This window comes from Curcuma longa, chromosome 4 (genome assembly GCF_044706935.1).
Source record: "Curcuma longa cultivar G26 ecotype Majalengka, Jawa Barat chromosome 4, ITB_CL_G26_1.1, whole genome shotgun sequence".
NCBI classification, from domain to species: Eukaryota; Viridiplantae; Streptophyta; class Magnoliopsida; order Zingiberales; family Zingiberaceae; genus Curcuma; species Curcuma longa.
The window spans coordinates 8030505-8055001 of NC_133864.1; the positions used below are offsets into that span (position 1 = coordinate 8030505).

General features: G+C 38.9%; 4 protein-coding genes and 1 pseudogene across 5 annotated transcripts; 3 read left to right on the forward strand and 2 right to left on the reverse strand.

The window, feature by feature from the left end:
* Window positions 1-119: 119 nt before the first annotated feature.
* LOC141828256 (uncharacterized) lies at window positions 120-1381 on the forward strand (annotated as a pseudogene).
* Window positions 1382-5213: 3832 nt separating this feature from the next.
* On the reverse strand, window positions 5214-6478 carry LOC141827617 (uncharacterized). The gene is made up of 2 exons (XM_074714908.1): window positions 5539-6478; window positions 5214-5475 (listed from the first exon to the last, which is right to left on the reverse strand). Exons 1-2 carry the CDS (start codon window positions 6229-6231, stop codon window positions 5413-5415), a joined length of 756 nt encoding a protein of 251 aa, XP_074571009.1. The 5' UTR covers window positions 6232-6478; the 3' UTR covers window positions 5214-5412.
* A 396-nt stretch (window positions 6479-6874) lies between these two features.
* LOC141827386 (uncharacterized) lies at window positions 6875-12701 on the reverse strand. Its single transcript, XM_074714613.1, has 7 exons — window positions 11875-12701; window positions 10605-10643; window positions 10423-10493; window positions 8131-8195; window positions 7954-8043; window positions 7764-7856; window positions 6875-7507 (listed from the first exon to the last, which is right to left on the reverse strand). Exons 1-7 carry the CDS (start codon window positions 12672-12674, stop codon window positions 7091-7093), a joined length of 1575 nt encoding a protein of 524 aa, XP_074570714.1. The 5' UTR covers window positions 12675-12701; the 3' UTR covers window positions 6875-7090.
* Window positions 12702-13235: 534 nt separating this feature from the next.
* LOC141828023 (beta-glucuronosyltransferase GlcAT14A-like) lies at window positions 13236-17059 on the forward strand. 2 transcript variants are annotated; one of them, XM_074715371.1, is made up of 5 exons: window positions 13236-13955; window positions 15666-15741; window positions 15819-15934; window positions 16023-16579; window positions 16673-17059. In XM_074715371.1, the coding sequence occupies exons 1-4, from the start codon at window positions 13394-13396 to the stop codon at window positions 16535-16537; spliced, it is 1269 nt and encodes a 422-aa protein (XP_074571472.1). In that variant the 5' UTR covers window positions 13236-13393; the 3' UTR covers window positions 16538-16579; window positions 16673-17059. The 2 variants fall into 2 exon arrangements, with proteins under 2 accessions (XP_074571472.1, XP_074571470.1); XM_074715369.1 differs by having other exon boundaries at window positions 16023-17059.
* A 6654-nt stretch (window positions 17060-23713) lies between these two features.
* LOC141827024 (heavy metal-associated isoprenylated plant protein 43-like) lies at window positions 23714-24261 on the forward strand. Its single transcript, XM_074714309.1, has 2 exons — window positions 23714-23773; window positions 23902-24261. The coding sequence occupies exons 1-2, from the start codon at window positions 23762-23764 to the stop codon at window positions 24259-24261; spliced, it is 372 nt and encodes a 123-aa protein (XP_074570410.1). The 5' UTR covers window positions 23714-23761.
* The last annotated feature ends 236 nt before the right edge of the window (window positions 24262-24497 follow it).

Genomic DNA, 24497 nt, shown 5'->3' on the forward strand with positions numbered 1-24497 from the left:
AGGATTAAATGTATATTTCATTACGTTGTTATATTATCATCCTAATGCATGTAAGTGTTATCAAATCAAACTAAACCACACTAGATTACCGGCCTAACTAAGTCCCCAGCCAACTTTGAGCGTGCTTCGCACGTGTTCCCGCCTTCCCTTGTCCCTCACTCCTTCCGATTCCCGGCGAACGGTCACGTGATGCGGGACGTGGACCACGCTGCCCTTTCAAAATTGAGGATAGCGAGAGGGACTTGCCGTCACCTGTCCTCTTCCACCTACCGGGCTTTCCCCACTCGCGTTGGGATTGCGCTATTTTGCATCCTCGAGCTCGAAAGCCGGATCCGGTCACCGTCTGCCGACCCATGTTGTTTTCCGCAGAGACGGAGCACCGGCCTGTGGTGCCGGCGCCGGCGCTTCCCGCCGGAGCCACTTGGGCAGGCGGCGCAGGGAGTACGACCCGCAACTTCGCTCCCGACCATGAAGACGTGGGGGAACAAGCGAGTGCTACGCTGCGTGAGCGCGGGCGAGGGAGCCTGCGGCGGCGGCGGCGATGGCGCGGGCAGACGACGATCGTCGCGTGATCTGGAGGCAGAAGCGGCGACAGAAAAGCGGTGGAGGAAGTGAGCAGAAAAACTCTTGGTTCGCCTCCGGGAGGCGGCGGATCGAATCAATCTGATAGTTCATCGAGCGCCGCTGCCGCTGCCGCTACCGCTACCACCGCCTTCCAAAGGCGATGACCACGCGATGGAAGCCGCTCCGGCGGAAGATCCCGAAACGGAACCGTCGTCACCCTTCGCCGCATGGCCGTGGAAGCTGCGGACGAGGAGAAGAGGGGCTAGGGTTCAGGCGGCGTTCGAGCGGCAAGCGAGTGCGTCGCCGCCTGTTGCGGGCGAGAAAAGATCAGGGCGGCTGCTGACGTCAGAAGTCATGGAGCGGAGCGAACGCCCTAATTTCTCCGTTACCCTTTCCAGGGAGGAGATCGACGAGGACATCTACGCCGTCACCGGTCACAGGGCACGCCGCCGGCCTCGAAAACGGCCCCGTCTCATCCAGAAGCAACTCGACGTGAGTCCATGCCTCGTCTGCATCAATTTTTTTCCTCCAAAAATAATCTTGGTTTTAATCCAGATGCTGTTTCCTGGTTCATGGCTTTCGGAGATCACGGTCGACTCCTACAAAGTTCCCGAATAGAAGAGCTTGCACGGACACCGGCAACATACCTTCTCCTCCGTCGCCATTGATTCATCTTCTCCACCCACCGCTTCAGCAGTGTCCACCAACAAGTAAGCCATCTTTATCTTCTCCTCTGCTGTTGCTGTTGCCTTGTTATAATTGAATCGAAACATCCAAAGAAGTTAGATTTTCATAATTCGTAATCCTTTTTCTTTTCCTTTTGGAGATTCCACCGAATTTGATCCGCCAAAATAGTGAAAATTGCCTTCAAGCATTTCTTCGCCTCGTTTGGATTTGACAGATGAATTTGTGTTGTGTTCATTAGTCCTGTTGGATCTTCCCCTTTCGTTAAATTGGTGTTCAAATTATTATTATTATTATTTTGCCTACATTTACTCCAAAACTTAGATTGCATTCTGTTCTATCTTTGTTTTTGTTTTTGTTTTTTTTGTTTATGATTTATTAATCATCAACTCAATTTTCAAATGGTAAAAATGCTTTCGAAGTTGTTGCCCGAGTTCTAAATTAGTATTTCTCGGCGGGGGTGAGTGGAATCGCGTGGCTTCCTGCTGTTCGATTGAGACAGGGGAGAAGTTTACAGCCAATTCGCCACTCGATATTTGATGGAAATCGTGGTCCCAGTGCTCACAACCTGTCGCATGGTTCACATTTTTATCCAATCGGGTTGACACTAGAGTCCTAGATCGAATTCGTCCGGATTGATTATCCTATCAAATAATTTAAATATATCAGATTAAACTTTTATTAATCCAGTTAAAATGGATCAGTTTGTGTGGGTTACAAGTACAGATGGATTGATCCAAGATGAGCTCGAGTTGATCCTTGAATTTAGAAGAAAATTTTTTAGTTTAAAATTTAAAATGAAAATGAAAATTATAATTGGCTTGTTAGTTGATCCGTTTAATGGCAGACCGATATATTCGGTCACGAGTCGGTCTAACAGCTCTACCTAACACAGCTCAGTTTCAATTGGGTCGGGCTTGACTTCGCATGTAGACTCGAGCATGCGGCAATGGCTCGCCCAAGATGGCTGGATTTGTACCGGGCCAAGCACGCGTGAAACTTGGGCAAAGCATTCTCCGGCTTATCCCATGCTTGCGCTTGAACGTGAGTTATATCACTTTGATTTGCAAATAAATATTTTTTGAAAATAATAATAATTAATGGAATATTTAAATCAATTACATAATTCAAAAGTTATATTTTTTTATAGAAGAAAAGAATATATCATATGTGATTGGATATGTTAGAATATAATATGAAATCACAGTGTAAGACATGTAGCTGATGCTATAGCTTTAGGTGCAATGGTTATAATTTAAATAAGACCTCCTTAGTTTAGCTAAAGCATATAATAATTGGTAGTATAATATCCCCAATTAGGAGTATCGATATACCACTATGTTCAACGCTAGCACCGAGAATTATTCTAAAATGTTAATAGTTATTATAGGATTTGCAATTTCATATTAATTTTTAAAAAAACAATAAGGTATATTATGACGTTAAATTGTAGAACTACAAGAATATAATATACACTCAAAATTAGGGAGATTAACAATATAATATTTGTTTAAAAATAAAATAATTTAATAGTATTTGGATCTATTGCTTAGAATTTGTTTTAGTTTAATTATAACAAATATGAAGAGAATTTAATAATTTAAAACGTAATTTAATAAACTTCCATTTTTTAGTTAAATGGGTTATACAATTTAATGGTAAATAAATACTCATAAAACTTTAAAATGAAATTTGTTGATAATCGAATTTAAATAATAATAATAATTGTATAGGATGTTATATAGTTGTGTGCTCGAGGATAAATAATATTTATTAATAAAATTCTTGAGTTAATTTATAAAGCACTATAGACCATAAAAGAATTGTAAAATTCAATTTAAATTAGTTTTACTTTCTAAATATGGAATTCTTGCTAGTGTGATGTAAAGATATTTCGTAAATTATTTATTGATTATGAATTTTTATTTCAGTTTTTTCAATTTATCTATCCAAACAGTATTGAAAATTCTACATTTTATTTAAGTGATGACTTTTAATAGTCAGTACAAAATTAATAACTTCATATTAAAATTAAATTACTAGTTTTAGCTTTAACTAGTAATTTAATTTTAATATGAAGTTATTAATTTTGTACTGACTATTAAAAGTCATCACTTAAATAAAATGTAGAATTTTCAATACTGTTTGGATAGATAAATTGAAAAAACTGAAATAAAAATTCATAATCAATAAATAATTTACGAAATATCTTTACATCACACTAGCAAGAATTCCATATTTAGAAAGTAAAACTAATTTAAATTGAATTTTACAATTCTTTTATGGTCTATAGTGCTTTATAAATTAACTCAAGAATTTTATTAATAAATATTATTTATCCTCGAGCACACAACTATATAACATCCTATACAATTATTATTATTATTTAAATTCGATTATCAACAAATTTCATTTTAAAGTTTTATGAGTATTTATTTACCATTAAATTGTATAACCCATTTAACTAAAAAATGGAAGTTTATTAAATTACGTTTTAAATTATTAAATTCTCTTCATATTTGTTATAATTAAACTAAAACAAATTCTAAGCAATAGATCCAAATACTATTAAATTATTTTATTTTTAAACAAATATTATATTGTTAATCTCCCTAATTTTGAGTGTATATTATATTCTTGTAGTTCTACAATTTAACGTCATAATATACCTTATTGTTTTTTTAAAAATTAATATGAAATTGCAAATCCTATAATAACTATTAACATTTTAGAATAATTCTCGGTGCTAGCGTTGAACATAGTGGTATATCGATACTCCTAATTGGGGATATTATACTACCAATTATTATATGCTTTAGCTAAACTAAGGAGGTCTTATTTAAATTATAACCATTGCACCTAAAGCTATAGCATCAGCTACATGTCTTACACTGTGATTTCATATTATATTCTAACATATCCAATCACATATGATATATTCTTTTCTTCTATAAAAAAATATAACTTTTGAATTATGTAATTGATTTAAATATTCCATTAATTATTATTATTTTCAAAAAATATTTATTTGCAAATCAAAGTGATATAACTCACGTTCAAGCGCAAGCATGGGATAAGCCGGAGAATGCTTTGCCCAAGTTTCACGCGTGCTTGGCCCGGTACAAATCCAGCCATCTTGGGCGAGCCATTGCCGCATGCTCGAGTCTACATGCGAAGTCAAGCCCGACCCAATTGAAACTGAGCTGTGTTAGGTAGAGCTGTTAGACCGACTCGTGACCGAATATATCGGTCTGCCATTAAACGGATCAACTAACAAGCCAATTATAATTTTCATTTTCATTTTAAATTTTAAACTAAAAAATTTTCTTCTAAATTCAAGGATCAACTCGAGCTCATCTTGGATCAATCCATCTGTACTTGTAACCCACACAAACTGATCCATTTTAACTGGATTAATAAAAGTTTAATCTGATATATTTAAATTATTTGATAGGATAATCAATCCGGACGAATTCGATCTAGGACTCTAGTGTCAACCCGATTGGATAAAAATGTGAACCATGCGACAGGTTGTGAGCACTGGGACCACGATTTCCATCAAATATCGAGTGGCGAATTGGCTGTAAACTTCTCCCCTGTCTCAATCGAACAGCAGGAAGCCACGCGATTCCACTCACCCCCGCCGAGAAATACTAATTTAGAACTCGGGCAACAACTTCGAAAGCATTTTTACCATTTGAAAATTGAGTTGATGATTAATAAATCATAAACAAAAAAAACAAAAACAAAAACAAAGATAGAACAGAATGCAATCTAAGTTTTGGAGTAAATGTAGGCAAAATAATAATAATAATAATTTGAACACCAATTTAACGAAAGGGGAAGATCCAACAGGACTAATGAACACAACACAAATTCATCTGTCAAATCCAAACGAGGCGAAGAAATGCTTGAAGGCAATTTTCACTATTTTGGCGGATCAAATTCGGTGGAATCTCCAAAAGGAAAAGAAAAAGGATTACGAATTATGAAAATCTAACTTCTTTGGATGTTTCGATTCAATTATAACAAGGCAACAGCAACAGCAGAGGAGAAGATAAAGATGGCTTACTTGTTGGTGGACACTGCTGAAGCGGTGGGTGGAGAAGATGAATCAATGGCGACGGAGGAGAAGGTATGTTGCCGGTGTCCGTGCAAGCTCTTCTATTCGGGAACTTTGTAGGAGTCGACCGTGATCTCCGAAAGCCATGAACCAGGAAACAGCATCTGGATTAAAACCAAGATTATTTTTGGAGGAAAAAAATTGATGCAGACGAGGCATGGACTCACGTCGAGTTGCTTCTGGATGAGACGGGGCCGTTTTCGAGGCCGGCGGCGTGCCCTGTGACCGGTGACGGCGTAGATGTCCTCGTCGATCTCCTCCCTGGAAAGGGTAACGGAGAAATTAGGGCGTTCGCTCCGCTCCATGACTTCTGACGTCAGCAGCCGCCCTGATCTTTTCTCGCCCGCAACAGGCGGCGACGCACTCGCTTGCCGCTCGAACGCCGCCTGAACCCTAGCCCCTCTTCTCCTCGTCCGCAGCTTCCACGGCCATGCGGCGGAGGGTGACGACGGTTCCGTTTCGGGATCTTGCGCCGGAACGGCTTCCATCGCGTGGTCATCGCCTTTGGAAGGCGGTGGTAGCGGCAGCGGCGCTCGATGAACTATCAGATTGATTCGATCCGCCGCCTCCCGGAGGCGAACCAAGAGTTTCTCCCTCACTTCCTCCACCGCTTTTCTGTCGCCGCTTCCTGCCTCCAGATCACGCGACGATCGTCGTCTGCCCGCGCCATCGCCGCCGCCGCCGCCGGCTCCCTCGCCCACGCTCACGCAGCGTAGCACTCGCTTGTTCCCCCACGTCTTCATGGTCGGGAGCGAGAAGTTGCGGAATGTATTCTCCTGCGCCGCCTGCCCAAGTGGCTCCGGCGGAAGCGCCGGCGCCGGCACCACAGGCCGGTGCTCCGTCTCTGCGGAAAACAACATGGGTCGGCAGACGGTGACCGGATCCGGCTTTCGAGCTCGAGGATGCAAAATAGCGCAATCCCAACGCGAGTGGGGAAAGCGCGGTAGGTGGAAGAGGACAGGTGACGGCAAGTCCCTCTCGCTATCCTCAATTTTGAAAGGGCAGCGTGGTCCACGTCCCGCATCACGTGACCGTTCGCCGGGAATCGGAAGGAGTGAGGGACAAGGGAAGGCGGGAACACGTGCGAAGCACGCTCGAAGTTCACTGGGCTTAGTTGGGCCGATTAATGTCGTGTGGTTTAATTTGATTTGATGGTTAAGCTTCTACATCTGCATTTGGTAAAATAATGTAGCATATAATGAAATATACATTTAATCCTCCAGTTCGCTATAATTTACATCACACTCAGGGATGACCAATACTAAAAAAATATATATAATATAATACGAACGGTGTATATATACAATAGAAAGAGAGAAAAAATTCTAAAGAAACATTAATAAATAAGAACAAATTATTATAGGATTATTAATATAGGAAGATGAAATGGTTAGAGAATAGATAGTGAAGGCACGGATTAATAATTATGAACAATAAAACAAATATAAATATCATAACTTAATGCTGACATTAAATATTAATTAACTATAAAGTCCATATCAATAAAAATATAACACTTGAAGTAACATAATACTAGTTATTTATAATTTGCTGGGAAAAAAAATCAAATACTTAACTTTCTAAAGAAATAGCTCCTTGAACTACTCTAAGGTAACCGCAAGTCAATGCGGTGTTGGAAATAACATGTGGACTACTAGCATTTGAAGTGTTGAAAAGGAGGGAAAATATTGCTTCCTTAGGATTAAGCCAGTTATAAGATCACTCACAGTCCAAGCTAATTCTCAAGCTCAACCAGTCAATAATATCTTGAATAATGTCATCTCTTTCGGGTTCAAAAAGAAGATCATGTCTTAAGTCCTTGTATATTTTGAGTGTTTTATCGGAGGACGATGCTTCTTCATAGAGCCTTTCAGTGGCTTCTGGGATGGTTAGAGTATCTGCTGATCCAATAAGAGCCAGGAAGGGCACTGAAACTCTCCGCAGATTCTTATACAAGAATGACGATATCCTCAATATCTCGTAACCCGTTCTGACTCTGATAGGCCCAGTAAAAACAAGTGGATCGGTGTATTTGTCCCTTAAAGCCACAGGATCACGCGAGACGGGTGAGTCACTCTTGTATGCTGCTCTGAATTGGTGTTCTGGAAGTAAGAGGGATAAAATTGGTGCAATAACCTGATAGCAAAACCATGTTGTAGTCACAAATCGACTAGATAAGTTGATAGATATTCATTTTGAACCATACATAACTGTACTACTATTTTTCAGTACAATAGCTATCTTATCAACACGCAATAATCTCATAAAATCTCAGTTGTCCAGTGAACAATTTTCAAGCAAGTTAAACTTCTAGGTGTGTGGAGGATATTGGGTATTTAGCAACTTTGTTAACTTCACTCTATGCAACTGTCAAGAGAGAAACAACACTTACTGGGATCAATGGATGAGATGGTCGAACATGAATAGCTGGAGATGTTAATACGAGACCTTGAATAAGAACCTTTATCTTCGGGTCCAATGAAGCCTTGAACGTTTCAAGTACATGCAAAGTTTGCAGGATAAAATTGGTGAATCTGATGTAAAAGGATGGATGGTGTCCTTTTACAATGAAATCAATGTACCTTGAGTGCTATGGCTGCACCTGTGGAATGACCGAAGACAAAGCATGGAAGTCCCTGATTCTGGCTGATTACCTTCTCCAGAAAGTTTTTCTGTATAAGAACCATCATCAACTATATTAAAACAGGGTATAACAGTTAGAATATGTTCAAATGGCATGATAAATTAAGCAGACATACTAGATCATCAACAGCATGATCAAGGGAATGGACATACCCATGCAAGCCATCACTTCCACCATGACCTGAAAACAAAAAAGGTTAGACTTAGACTTATCAGAGAGGATTTTGGCACGAGTATACAAATGTTTCCAAAAAGGTTAATCACCACAACCACATCACCTTTCCTTTATCAAGTTCCATTTTCACTTTTATCCATTTGTCCTCCCACTTCAACTATGGCTAGTTTTCATTATTAACTTCTTGAAATGAACTTTAAATGTTCACTTTATAATAATTGCAACTTGTTTTTGGTTGGAAGGTAGAAATCAGTGTCATTTTCCAATTTATCGAAATATTAAACTAAGATAAAAATTTGAAAAGAAGAGAGTACATGGTTTAACTTCTAATAACTGTCTTAAAAATATCTCTTGATAAAACTAAGTTCTAAAATTAATGCTGGTGGTAAAACCTGTGCTCAGGAGATTGAAAGTAAATCGGCGCCTAGAAAGGGGACAAGATGATCCTGAACAGGGAAGGCCCATATAGACTAAAGGCTGACATATGTGCTCAGGGATGTTCAACCTTGTTTCACGCCCTTGACATGTAGAGTATTTAAGAAGGTTCTCTGTTTGACATTTTACCATAGCAATTTTTTTGTATGTTTCTTTCTCTTGATCTAAGAGTTTTGCTCATGTTTGAGTAGTTGAAACTTAGTTTTGAAATTGCCTCATTTAAGTATTAACTATTACCAGTCTAGTGATGCTTTCTTTATTTCTGGATAGTTCAACCTAACTGTGGCATTCAATCCAATGAATCAGGGTGGAAGTGGATCTCATATACATGGGGCTGAACGACAGTCATTCAATCCGATGACCAGGGATAGAAGAGAACCCGATACACATCCGCCAAACCCCATGGCATTCGATTCAACAAACCAAGATGGAGGTGGACCTGATACACATCAATTGAACTGCATGACATTCAATCCAATAGACCAAGATGGAAGTGAACCTGATACACATCAACCAAAGTTCAAAAGATGCACCTACTTGGATATGCTTAAACCCTCGAATTGTGCAAAGCTGAAGACCAAAAAGATGCCTAAATGAACAGATATAAACCCCCAACTATGTGAAGGCAAAATTCAAAGAGACAAAAAGTTAATAGGCTTACCCTTCAGCTATGTGAAGCCGAAGTCCAAAGAGACACCTAACTGAATTGGCATAAACCCTCAAGCTGTGTGAAACTGAAGTCCAAAGAAACACCTAACTAAAAAGGCATAAGCCCTAAGACTATGTGAAACTGAAGTCCAAAAGGCATCTAACTGAAGAGGCATAACTCCTTGGTTTGTGTAAAGCCACAGTTATGAAGATGCCCTTAAGTGAATAAGCATAGGACTTCCAACTGTGAAACTGAAGTCCAAAGAGATGCCTAAGTGAATATGCAGAAGCCCTCAAATTTGGTTGTAGCTAATTGAATTCATTTGAGTTGAACACAGTTCAACTTGAAATTGTTTCAGCTTGAAGTGGTTCGAGATTTGGTTGAGTTCACCAAAGTTTAGAGGCAACTCAACCTAGATGAAGGAATTGATTTGAAGTGGACTCTAGCTCACTTGAGCTAAATGCAATTTGATCACTTGAATAGAGATGATTAAGGTAGGGTTGGATGACCTCAGGTGGAGCACTTGATCTAGCTTGGTGTAAAATGAGAATAAGAGGCAAGTAAGGCTCTTCTATTGAACCTTCCTCCTTGCTAGGAGTTGCTAAAGCGATCAACGTGGAAAATCTATGGAAAGCTTAGAGGAGGTTATGTAGAGGCTTTGAAAAAGATGTCCTTACAATAATATGACAGCTCTCATTTCATAGGCCTTTGGAGGTGAGCACCCTCCAATGCCTTTTTATCATGTCTCATCTCTTGGTTGGCTCTTCTCAGCTGCCATGAAAACCACCCATCTGATACTCACATTATAACTATCTATTCTCACATGAAAGGACCATACAACATTGTTTAGGTTTCTAGAATGTTCCACCCATATTAATCATCATTTCTAAATCTTCTAGTGCTTGACTTCTTATGTGCATGCCATGTATAATTGTAGCCAAATTTATAATTCATCCATGACAACAAACAGCTATGTATTTTTCATCTCAGCATCATCAATCGAAGTATCTTATCCCTTGAGAATAATAATTAGCTTATCCTTGTAAATAGATCTAATTAGCTTAATCATTCTAAAATAAATTCATATGTGCAGCAATTTACAAAATTAGTAACCGATACATTATAATTGGTTGTTGGTTTAAAACTCACCGATCCAATCCACACCATAAACTTTGAATGAGCTGTCATTTAGACGCTTTGCGAAATGGTTATATCTTCCACTGCCAAAATAAATATAACAAACTGTATTTGAGAAAAACAGAAACCGTAGGCATGGTATCTCTAGTTGCAACATACCCCAAAAAAAAAAAGACGAGAATTTTCTTGCATACCTATGCTCATTCAAACCGTGTAAAATAACAATTAGTCCTCTGCAAACAACAGGAACAGTATTAATTAGAGATAAAAGAATAATTCATAAAAGAGAGAAAGTATATTCCAAGTAACATAGACAAGATATAATGCGACAACAATCAATTAGTGTTACTCATGATAAATCTGCCACGAGTGGAAAAGAGATAGATTTCGGTTATTGTCAATTAAGATACTAAGAGTTACAATTAATATAAAACCTTTATAAAATGAGGTCGAATGAACACAGCAACACTGCTAGAGGATAATGACAAGAACACAAATGTCCATCAGCACACAACGAAGATTACAAGGAGCATCACAAACAAACACATCTCTATAGATTTTACTAGTCCTCGCTCCCATTCTCAATTAGCTCCTCAAGCAACCATTTTTTTCAACAACAAATTTCCTTTGGTTAGCACCAACAAATACTAATACTCAGACTGACTACCCCTTCTTCTTTAATACAATGCTATTCTTTGGAACTAGTCACCATGATTTCAACTTCACTACAAACGACCAATTTGGCCACTCAACTGCCTCTTTGGACATACAAATGTATTCCCTTGCTATGATCTACTTTGAAACATTTCCCTTAATATCCTAGCTAAACGTAATTCTTACCACCCCCCCCCCCCCCCCCCCCCCCCCCCCCCCCCCCCCCCCCCCCCCAACTAAACATCACACATGACTTCTAAGATTAAGATTAAACAATGATTTAATTCTTAAGAGAGACATCATGATTCATCTACCAACCAAATCGAAAAGAAGCATAAGAAAAAATTATGTTCAAACAATGATTTAGGATTAAGTCTAGCTCAAAGCATACAGCCTTATTCACAAAATATACTTCTCTAAGTTGACAAGCATCTCCCAAATATTTTACATATGTCCCTGGAGTTAACAAATACCACAGGCTTCTCAATTAGGTTTTTCAACCTCACAATTACTTCCTTTATAAAGTTAGTACTATCAACTCAAAATGCACGAAAATATTTCATTAAACTAGTCGGCGAATTCGAGTGAAAAAAGACAACATCTATGATGCTCTCTGCCATCAACAAAGGAAGACCAAACTTTGAGCAGACAGTTAAGAAGATGCAGAAAAACTGCAGGCACTGTAGAGTAGAATAATATTTTCAGATTGAAAACAATCGAAACAACAAACCTAAAGATGAACTAGCCACTAGCATAGTTTTATTTTTCTCAACGAGAAATATAATGAACAGTAGGGAAAAGGCCTTTTACCGGGATTGAGGGAAGAGAGGCGTCCAACATTGTGTGAACAACTCATCCCCTCTTGCTGTCTGAATCACCGCAAACTCCCTCACGCTACTCGCCATCTCAACCTCTGCGGCCGCCTCCTCTGCCATCTTGATAGCTAGTGCCTTCCTCGCTGTCACCATCTCCAAGTCCTTTTTCCTCGGCTGCACAACCACTTCCTCCGCCTTCGCCTGGACAGCGCGTTGCAGTCCTTTGAGGAGCACCACGGTGCCTCGCACCGCGACCAGGGTTACGACTACTAAGAAGCGACATCCCTCACCAAGCAGGAGAAACGTTCGCGTCAGCGCCGTGCTATTCTTCCCGGAGAGATCAACCCCTGAGGGCCCCCTCCTCCGCTCCCCATCTGCCCGAACGCACTCCGTCCGCCGCAAGGGGAGCAGCAAAAGAATACGAAACGCGTCGAGGATCAGGAGACCGCCCTTGAACGCGAAGAACGTGAGAAGGGCGGCGAAGTAGCCTCCCGCACCCCGCGTCGGCACCAGCGAAAGCGAGGGCGCCGCGAATCGCGCCTTCGCCGGCATCGAGGGCCTCTCATCCTCGTCCTCCGCCCGGGATCCCTCTTTCCGAGCTCCGACGCGAGCTATTTCCACCGATTCAGAGTGAGAAAAAGAGCGCGATCTCTCTCCAACAGATCTTCCCTTCTGCGTTCCAAACGAGATCGCATTGTTGCGGTGATTAATCGACAATCTTCCAACCGAATGGGATCGGGAGCGCACCAGAGACGGCGAGATGGCTGGGTTTGTGGAGAGTTTATATTTCAGCATTTTGATGGATGGAAGGTTCTGGTAGAAGACGAGGATGATCGGTAGTCATTCTTCCTTTGATTAGGCCCATCATTAATTCTAGGCCAGCGACCACAACCACAGAGATGCGAAACGGGCGTCCTAATGAGTCCACGTGTCAAATCAGTTTTTATAAAATGAGCACGCCTAATTATCATTTTTATAAAAAAAAAATCTAACTATAAAAAAATAACATTAAAACATTATAGCTATATTGGGAGCATTACAAAGTTACAAATGCTTTCGATGACATTTATTTATAATTAAAAATCAACATTATAGAATTTCGAATCTGTGATCAATAATATAAAAATTAAAACATAAATTATGGGAATCATTATTTATAAATTAATATTTAAAATATTTCTTTGTCGATTTACAATTTCTTTTAAACGTACACGGCAACCACACAACTGATACCTATCGTTCTCACCACCAAACAGCACAATCAATTTACGGCAAAAAAAAAAAAAGTGTGCGATAAGTAGGCGTTAAATTGATGCGCACGTTACGGACCCGTTTCGGTACCGCCATTGTCCCGAAGCTACGTAACGGTTCCTCTTTCACATCTACGTTCTCCCAATCGGATCTCTGCAACTGTCCTCGTCCGATTTCTGCCCTCCCCTCGCCGGATCTACGTGAAGCCCCAGCACTAACCCTAATCTGATCCCCAAATGGAATCGTAGGTCGCTGCAATTGCCATGATCCCACGGGCGACGGCTCCGGTCGTGCCCGCCGCGCTCGGCCGCCGGCAATGGGGCATGCCTGCCGCGGAGAAATTGCTGTTCGCATTCGTCTCGGTCTGCTTCATCTCCGTCCTCCTCGTACTTTCCGCCATCTCCGGGTTGGCGGCCTCCTCCGCGTTCTTCGCCCGCTGCCCGGCTCCCACCGATGTCCACCGCGGCGCCGCCCACCTGCCGGCCTTCGCGTACTACATAACCGGTGGCCGAGGAGACGTTCGACGCGTCCTGCGCCTTCTCCTTGCGGTCTACCATCCCAGGAACCGGTACCTTCTCCACCTCTCCGCCGATGCGCCTGAGTCGGAGCGGACCGATCTCGCTGCCAGGGTCTGGCTCACGATCCCGGCCGCCCGGGCGTTCGGGAACGTGGATGTTGTCAGGAACGCCGGAGCGATGACACCGATGGGCTCCTCCGGGCTCGCCGCCACGCTCCACGCTGCGTCGGCCCTCCTCCGGCTGGACGATGGCTGGGATTGGTTCCTGACGCTGAATGCGGCTGAGTATCCGCTCATCACGCAAGATGGTACGTTTTGTCCTGTCTTGCTTGTTTATTCGAATTTAGGTATTGTCCCCTCCAAAAAGAGAAAAACGAATCTTTATTGCAGCTTAGTTTCTCCAGTGGGAAAAATTTCGAGTCCTTCTCTTTAAGCCGAGTAACTGATACCAATAATCCGCCGGATGAAACACTGGAGAATTGATTCTCTCTAATTTACGTCAAGTTTTACTTTTTCTTTGAAGATTTCACCTGGCCTCATTCGCGATTCATCATCTCTTATTAACTCAGAACAACTTCGTCTTATACATGGCATGAGTTATCGAAATTGCTTCAAATCTGTTCTTTGACTAAGTACTATGACTAGCTGAAACACCAAAAAGCTTCTGGGCTTCTATTGACCATCATCAGTGAGAAATGGCCAGTGTCTTGGTTCTCAGGCTTCGTGGATCTCGGTATCATAATGTGGATTCTCCATATCGATCGTGTTCCTCAGCTTCCTTGACCATCAAATGTACCGTTACCTCAGTGTTTGAGCACCTGATTATAATTATCTATAGGTCCATGAATCACCATTGCTATGAGCTGCATCCCCAAATTACCTGCCCACAGTGCTGTATTCTTCAGCGGGCCAATTTTTCATGAAAGGAAAAACATCTTCGAGGTCCTCAACTAATAATGTGATGTACAATATCTACTTAATATCGAGGTACTTGGAACACCATTAGATGGCACGCGACCATTGACTACGTGTATGACTTTGATGTACCTGTTTCTTCACCAACCTTAATACTTCCTTTTGTTTTGGCAATCAACTGGATTGCTTTGTCTTCGTGTCTTTAGGGTAATTATCTTGCTTCTTTTTTTATCTTGACAACAAGGACTGTAAGCATTAGTTTCTTATATCTTAGTACAACCGTACAAGTGAATTAGTAAGTTCCCCTTCATATTTCATTAGTTCAACAAATAAATTGGATGATCTAAAAAAACTATCATTAACTTCCTTTAAAAGTTGAATAGTTGTATGCAGTATGGACTGTGGTGTAGATTTGATGTTATATTCTCATCTGAATATGTTGTTTAATCTTCGCAGAGATCAAATCCATGCAAATGACCTAAATACTTGGATGTTAAGCATGTTTTTCGTTCTTGTTTGTCTTCTAGCTCTGTTCCCTATGCAAAATTTGATAAGAATAAATACTGAACGTGTGATACCAACTCTAGAGAGTATCGTTTGTTAAAATAAAAAAGAATAAAACCCAACTCTAATGCGTATTGGCACTAATCAGTTGTTTCCAGCAAGCTATTATCTATTTCTTTGATTCCTAAGACACCATGAGAAAAAAACAATTTAGCGATAGTACAATCTGAAACAGGTTAAAACAATATATGAATACCTCCGTGACCATTCTAACACACCTATTGGACCAAGTTTGATCAGCATGCAATGCTGTGTTGTGATTAATTAGTCAAGCATTCTAAGACTTATTTTCTTGCATAAATTGCAGCATAATTGTTTGGTGCTTCTATATATCTATTACACAATATTAAAAAGAAAACTAATAGAATACGCCACTACTTGGTGTTTTGGTTTCTCTTTTTTCTGGCACCTGATTGTGTAATTAGTGCACATTTTTTTGGATGGAGAAAAGAACTGCTAGCTACTCTGCCTATTGAAAGTTCTGCACTATATGCCTCCTTAATAGAGGAATAATCAATCATTTTCTTTCATTTTTGCAGACTTGATTTATGTTTTCTCTAATGTTCCAAGGAACCTTAGCTTCGTGGATCACACTAGTGATCTTGGATGGAAAGAGTAAGCATTAACAGCTTTTCTTTGATGTTTAAATTATATCTATTTATACCCCTTAACATTGAAATATGCCCTTGCAGAGAACAAAGAGTTCAACCAATTATAGTGGATGCAGGGATCTATTTGTCAAAAAGGAATAATTTCTTCCAAGCTTCAAAGAGTCGAGACACTCCTAAGTCTTTCAAGTTCTTCACAGGTACTGATCTTACATGTGCCTACCATATACTTCAAGCTTACTCTGATTCATCTACTAAAATTCGCCCTCAAAACTTTCTGCCAAACAGGATCCCCATGGGTTATCCTGAGCAGATCATTCCTAAATTACTGTATACTGGGTTGGGACAATCTGCCTCGGACGCTTCTCTTGTACTTCACAAATGCGATTCTACCCCAGGAAAGTTACTTTCATTCAGTTATATGCAACTCTGCTGATTTCCAGAATACAACGGTGAACAGCGACCTAAGATACATGGTGTGGGATGATCCTCCAGGAATGGAGCCTCAGTTTCTTAACACGACGGATTACGACGAAATGATAAACAGTGGTGTACCTTTCGCTCAACAGTTCCGCCATGGTGAATCAGTGCTAGATAAAATTGACAGGGAAATACTGAAACGCCGTGACAACAGGGCTGTACCTGGAGCCTGGTGTTCTGGGAAGAAGTGGTGGATCGATCCATGCTCTCAATGGGGTAACGTTAACATTGTTGAGCCTCGGCAGCAATCAAAAAAGTTTGCACGTTTGATGCAACAGCTCCTAAATGGCTGGAAGTCAGAATCCAATTCTTGTTCGAGATAACAGAAATTCATGTAGATCAATTCTGGGTAAGCATTGTTGAAGGTGAGTTGGCAGGTCTTTGTTTGGAGGCTGGTGCATGTTTACGCACAGTTACATTAGCTGCAATGGATACCAGTTACAGTAAGTTCCTTGCAGGTAGGGAAGAAGCAATCTGGAAGGAAACCCATTTCTTCTGGGCTTCATTTACAGGGAAACCATCTTCATGTCTTCAGAAAAATTAGACACCTCTCGATTGATCTTTGCCGACGATAGGTAAACTTTTGGCTTATTCTTTTATACCATATATGGAAGTAGGCTCCCCAATTTGATGAAGGTGGATCTTGCATCTAAGATTTGACAAGTTTCATAGTCTATCTTGGTAAGGTGGCACCTTCAAACCTTTGTCTCCTCAGAGGCATCTGATGAAATTGGAAGGAAAAAAATATTTTGTTATATTTGCTAAATGGGAAGGGAAATTATTTTTGAGCTATAAACGCTCTCTATGGTTTTACTAATATTATCTTCTTGAGCAATTTTTCTTCCTCTTTATGTAGATCCAAAATAAAACACAGACAAAAATGTCACCACAAAATTCATATTAAAAAAAACTCACCGAGAAAATAAGTCTAAATTTCTGATCATACAAATAATAATGACAAATTAATTGTAATATCAAATAACATATTACTTTAATATAAATCACATTCATAGTGTAGCAATTTTTAATAATAGAATAATGATTACAATTTATTTAAAATAGCCACTTTATGAGGAGTTTTTTTTAATAGAAAAATGAGGTACCATATGACTGTTTATCCTTTTATTTTCTTTCATTAACATTTATAATAGCCATCTATGAAAGGTTATTTATGTAAATATAGCAAGGGATACTTTTTTCCAGTAACTAGTAAAAATTGCATGCTATTTAAACAAAGGACCTCTTGAGCTTTTATTTTAATGATTCCATATTAATTTTTTATTTTAATAATTCAATATTATTTTGAGCTATTTTAATGATTTAATATATTTTTTAAAAATATCTTAAGTAGTAATATGTGAATCTCAATTTTTTTTTAATTGTAGATATCACTTAAATCATATTATGTATAACATATTTGATGCGGTCCCAAATCTCCCGTCCGGGTCCTTAACCTCTTATTCCGACCACACCACTTAGTTTGGATTCGTATTTGTTGAGCCTTCGATCTTAGGTAGCCAAATTGCTCTCCAGTAACACTTCGATAGTAGTTCGTCGTACTCCAGCATGAGTCTGTGGTACTTCGGTAGTAATCTACCACTTTGATAGGAGTTTGTGGCACTCCGATAACAATCTGCAGCATTCTGATAGTAATCCGTTGCACTTCAGTAATCGTCTGTGGCATTTCGGTCTACAATCTGTCGCACTTGGATCTGCGATATCAACATTGGTGAGCAGGAGCCGGCATCGTCGGTTTTGCTCTTCTGATGCTTAAGTTAGTACAGTGCTAGAGAAAAAGATTGCTTTAGAGGGAAGGATTTGAACAGAAATGAGAGGTGCCTTTCTGGGAGGAAGAACTTCTGCAAGCTGCAAAAAAAAAAAAAAAGTCTTTCTGGGAGGAAGAATGATGTTCCCACGGAGATGCTCCTATGCTAATCAACTATGGGAAGAAAAAGCAGGAAGAGATTTATCCGAGAAGGTACTCGACTGCTATATCACTCTAGGGACGTTCCGAGTCCACTGACTTCCGCAACCATGCAGTTCCAAGTCCAAAGATTTCTCAAGTTGTGGAACTTAGTAGGGTGTGTGCCCAAGAGACTATTCCCAAGAGTATTTTCAGGAATATATTCAAAGGAATTGATCCCTATCTGTGATACCTTGAGATATGTCATACTTCTCAAGTTATAACTTGTCCTTTGATTTACCCTCTTGCATATCTGATTACGCTTTTGGTAATTAGCACGTGTAGACTTGTTTGGACACATATATTTAGGTAGAGATTACGAGGTGCATCAATATTCTTATATATGCGCTGAATAGATTTACGTACATATAGTTGTCTCAAATCAAGACACATCGGACAGAAAGAGAACTTGACCGTCACGATTGACTTGTATCAGGGTTAACTGGATCTCACCCGTCCGACTCACTCAACTCACTTGGGATCCCTACTCGACTACGGGATCCCTACTCAGCTACTTGCTCATCTACTCAGCCACTCGCTCATCTACTTGGACTCGGCCCTGATCCATCCTACTTCGGACTCTAACGATCACGATCTGTCTAACTCCTAGTTCAGCTTCCTCGTCCTATCCGAACCAAGTATCGAGGTGTCGAGAGCAAGAGTCCTGCTCCTGACTCACCAAGCACGTTACTCCTGTATTTAAGCCATGTCGATTCCTTTCCGATTTTTCTCTCTCAACTAGTCAAATCTCTTAGTCAGTCATATCGCCACCGCCAAGAAGTTATAAAACATAATAATTTATTCTGTTATCATGGTTAATGATGCGACTTCATGTTAAGACAAGCCGATATAATTCTCTCCCTTCTCCATCTATAATCTCATGCACAGGTACACGAATTCATCATCTTCAACCAGAGCTCATCATCTTCTTCCCCCTCACGATGTCAACTTCGGTGCTACATGACGGGTGACGTGTCTGCGAGGCAATTTCAACTGGAACATTTAAGTTTATTAAAAAATTAATATTGTTTATTTCTTTTTTTTCGAAGGTGATTGTGATAAGGACCAAAGAGCTCTGGGACCACAGTGTAATAATAAGATGTTTTTGTAATTAATCAGATAATGATAAATTAATTTTTAATTTAGTGCATTATAAATTAATTTTTTTAATGGGAAGAGAACTTTAAAATGTTAGTTGCCGAACAATGAGTTATTCGTGCTTTTTGATTTATCTGAATAATAAATGAAAAAATTATATGGTGTCAAATCAATCACTTTTAAAATTAATTGATTTTAAAAATTAAATATTAAATTATTAAAAAAAGACAGTGATAGATACTCAGGGCATCTACAACGCTGTGTTAAAACAGCGTTAATAACTTTTTCTTTAATCTCTCTCCATATGATGTGGAGGAGAGAGTGTGGACGTGGAGGAGAGATAGAAGAGCAAAGGTTTGAACGCGTTAATAGGTCAGAGGTGGGTCCCACAGATTATTTTATTATTTTTTTATGTGTTATAACGGGGCAGCATTGCAGATGCTCTCATACGATATTAATTTTAGGTACGTAAATGTTAAATTGTAGCATCTATTCATGTGTTAGATGACATTGATTTTTTTATAACATAACATTTTTTTATCATTTTTGAATAATTTATTATTCTTTATTTATCTATATGTAATATGGTTATTAGATAATATATGAATATATATTATATATTTTTGCTATTCTTTTCAATGTGAAAGAAAAAAGAATTTAAATAAATAAAAAGTAGATTAGTGGGAAAATATTTTGGTGGTTGGTATATTCCATTTAGTACTTTTAAATTTACTCGTTATTTTTTTTAAATAGCGGGTAATTTTTTAAAATTACTAGCGAAAATTCAATTGACTGGTAATACACTAAGGGGGTGTTTGGTTGGGGTTATCATTGATAACTTTGGTTATCTGTCCAAGGTTATCTTTGATAACCATTTTTGGTTCAGGTTATGATTGATTACCAAGTAATACAACATTACCGCCACATCAGCAAATGGGTTATAACCCGGTAATGTGATTACCTTGTCAGCCTAAGGTTTTCTATGATTCCTGAGGTTAATGAAATTTTTTCCATGATCACCCTTCGATTTTAAAACTAAGTCAATTAAAAGGTACTACGAAATCTAATTAAAATCAAATTATTTAATTCAATAAATTTAAATTTAAATATTTATAAATTAAAAAATAATTTATTTTAAATTTAAAAATAAAATTAATGAATTATTTTATTAAAATAATTATTTTAATAAACTATTTTATTAAAAAAATATATTTTTTAATTTAAAAAAATTAACAAATTATATTTATTAATTTAATAAATTATTTTATTAAAATAATTATTTTTACTGAATTATTTTATTAAAATAAAATTATCATATTATCTTTATTAATTTAATAAATTATTTTATTAAAATAATCATTTTAATAAATTATTTTATTAAAAGAAATATAAATTTATTTTAAATTTAAAAATATAAAATTAAGGAATTATATTTATTAATTTAATGAATTATTTTATTAAAATAATTATTTTAATAAATTATTTTATTAATATATATATATATATATATAATTTAAAATTTTAAAAATAAAATTAACAAATTATACTTATTAATTTAATGAATTATATTAAAATATAATTAAATGAAGGGTAATATAGTAAATATAAAATTGGTTATGTTTTATTCCCTCCAAATAAATAAAGTAAATCAAACAACATTAGGTTATGTTTTATGCCCCATAATCTTGGTTATGTGATTACCTGGTAATCACATAACCAAGGTTATATATCATAACTTGAACCAAACACACCCTAATACTTAAAGAAAGCACCATGATATATAGTTACTAGCGGCCATCTCCATAACTTTCTCTTCTCCTGAATTCCGGTGATCTCCCTTCAATTCAGGGTATGAATTTTCTGTTAAAACCATTCTTCTTTCTTGTCTTTGTAGTTGGACTTTAATTAGTTTCTGAAATTAAATGTATGGTTGTGAATTAGCTAGCTATTGAGATTAATGTACAGGTTATCTGTGCCTTTCGATGATCGATGTTGTCTCAGCAATTAAGGATGTAAACAAATTGGGTCGACTGTGACCGCGTAGAAATCTGAGCTATCTAAATTGAAATCAAGTTGCATGTGCTTTCAAGTTTGCTAGTTTTTCAAAAACTGAACAACTCTAGCTCTTACTTAGCTCTAGTAGCTAGAACCAAGCTTATGATTATCGATAGGTCCAAACGACAGAGGAAACTTACTCAACTCACCTCGTTTCTCGAGAAGTTATAAACGTAAGATTGTAATCAATTTGTTTTGAAAATTGAAGGTTCTAAAAGTATCGACAAGCTTATTGACATGCTTGTTAATGATATATTTTTCAATCTTACGTGGACTGCCTACTGAGTGATTGATGCAGAAACCAGTGAGTCAGTCCTTACAATCAAGGGACCTGTGGGGCGCATTAACAGGCCAGTTTGGGGGCTATAATTAGTGCAGGTCAAGATACAGTAATCAGTGTGGGATACTGAGACGTGGGTGTCTTCATTTCTGTAGGATTTTTTTTTTTGGCATCATTTGATATCATTCATGTTGATCACATAAGCACTGATTTTGTTCAATCTCATATGAATATCATTTATCTTTGAGTAACTCATGAAATGACTGACATTTTTCATTTTTCATGGAATACTACTGTCTTGGATTAATTGGGAAACCAGAAGCCGTGGTAATCAAATATGACAAAATGGAAAAACTATAATATGTGGAAATTTATTTTCTATAGTATTTATTTTCAAACTCGTCATTCTAATTAATCCTAATGTCCAGCTTCTCCTTTTCTTCCATTGTTGATTGACACCACTTCAATCATAGATACATCCGATCCATATTTCATCCAACAAAGTCAATCACAAGACCATCCTCCTACAATTATATATATTCTCAGCTCGCTGGTGTGGTTCCCCTGTTGATTTCTTTCCTACTTAAACTGATCAAAGAGTATCACAAGATCAAGAATGTGGATCGATACTGAAACTTGTTTATCACAAGATCAAGAATGTGTATACTATTTCCTAGCTAGCTAGCTCAAAGTCTATATATTTTACTGTATGGATATGATGAAAATAATGCATTATTATATGTGTCATTCTCGTTCAAGATTTTGTTTCCTTTTGAGCTTTTGCCAACTCTCCCAAAACTTGTTAATTACGTTTGATCACCTAAAATGCATGCTAATAATTTTTTAATTGCTTCAAATGATTATCTAATCATTTTTTTATAATCCGATCGAGTGTCTGAGCTGATTCGCTTGATTAATCGATGACTTGGAGGTAGATAACCGGCCCCTATCACGTCCTCGCTAGCTCGTCAAGACTGAAATTTAACACGTCTCCAAGTCATTTTTAATAACCAACATATGAAGTTCAATGATCGATATTGGCTCCGTTGTCATGTTGCACATAGAAATATATTTTCCAACACTTATATATATATATATATATATATATATATATATATATATATATATATATATATATATAGGTTTGATATCTCGCGCGACTCATCCCTACGCGATCCGTACGCGACCGCCGACCCTCGCCCACTTCCGTCGCCGTCGCGTCGCCGTCCGATCACCGCCGGCCACCGGACCCGGACCGTTGGATGCACAACTCGCCGGCGCACATTCCGGCATTGGATTCCGGTTGGAATCCGGTCGGAAACAGGACAGTGCCCAACGGCCACTGTCGACCGGAAATCAGCCGGATTACGGCCGGAATCCGACCGGAAACAGGACAGTGCCCAACTGCCACTGTCGGCCAGAAATCAGCCGGATTCCGGCCGAATCGCGGCCGGAGACCGGCCGAATTCGGCCGGAACCCGGCCACCAGTCCGGCGCCGGTGAGTTGCGCATCCATCGCCGTCGGTCCGGTGGCCGGCGGTGGCCGGACGGGGAGCGGCAGCGGCGAGAACGCCGACGACGCAGAGAAGCTACAGTGTTTTTTCGCGATGAACGGCCTGGATTTTTCGCGATGAACGGCCGGGATCGCGTGCGCACGGGTCACGTTTTTTCGTTCGCGCAGGATATCAAACTCGTATATATATATACATTTGACATAGCTATTCATGAGCAATTAAAGAAGAAATTAAGTTGAGAGAGAGTTTGTCCTTGTAGCTAGCTAGTTGGATGACAACATCCGATCCAACGTCGACTATGGTTCATGGAATGGTTGGCCGACCTAGACACTCCATCTCGATCGAGGCCAGCTCTTGCCATGTGCAATTAATAAATGAAAAGTCGTTGCATGTGATGATCACTTTAATTTATATATCGTGATCATCAGCTTAATTATGGCCCCACGCACAATCACGCAAGTATTCTGCTCGATCGATCCCTCTTCCATTCGCACGTACGTTAATTATATATCATTATGAAACCCTCCTCACTAGCTACATTATAAATATCATCCAATATAATATCCATACATATCGATAGATCGGCAGGAATAGATTAGCTACGAGGCAGCAATTAACGTAACGTTTTCCAGAAATTATGTCTGCCAAGGTAAGGGTTCGTTAAGTTAAATGCATGATTATATTAATCCTGCTGCATATATATATATATATAATTCCCAAATCGATCGATCGATATTATTATTAATTAATTAATTAATGCGTTAATATTTTCTGCAGAAGATCGTGTTGAAGGTTAGCATCATGTGCAAGAAGTGCGCAGTGTGCGTGATGAGGACCATCGCCAAGTTCGACGGCATCACGTCGATGGCGTTTGACGCGGAGAAGAGCACTGTCACCATCGTCGGGACTGCCGACGTCGTGCGTATCGTGAAGGCCCTCCGGAAGGCCAAGAAGCCGGCGGAGATCGTCACGGTGGAGCAGCCAGACAAGCCGGACGCCGGGAAGAAGCCGGACGCCGAGAAGAAGCCGGACGCCGAGAAGAAGCCGGAACCATGCAAAGATCTGCCGCCGCACTGCAAGGAATGCACTTACGTGGTGTATGACGATTACCAGCCAAATCAATGCATCATTAATTAGCTGATTGATTACTGAAATCAATCGATAAAGGTACATATATGTGGATGCATGTATTAGTGCGAGTAATTAAATATTTGCTCTCGAAGAAAGTTTAATTTGTTGGGTTACCAACAAATTTGTCCTAAATAATTTCAGCAGGAAAGGAAAGAGTTGTTACAAATATTTAATTATAACTTTAGTAAAAGATGAAATTCGCAGCGATCCCACACAATCGATCTCATAACCACTATTATTTC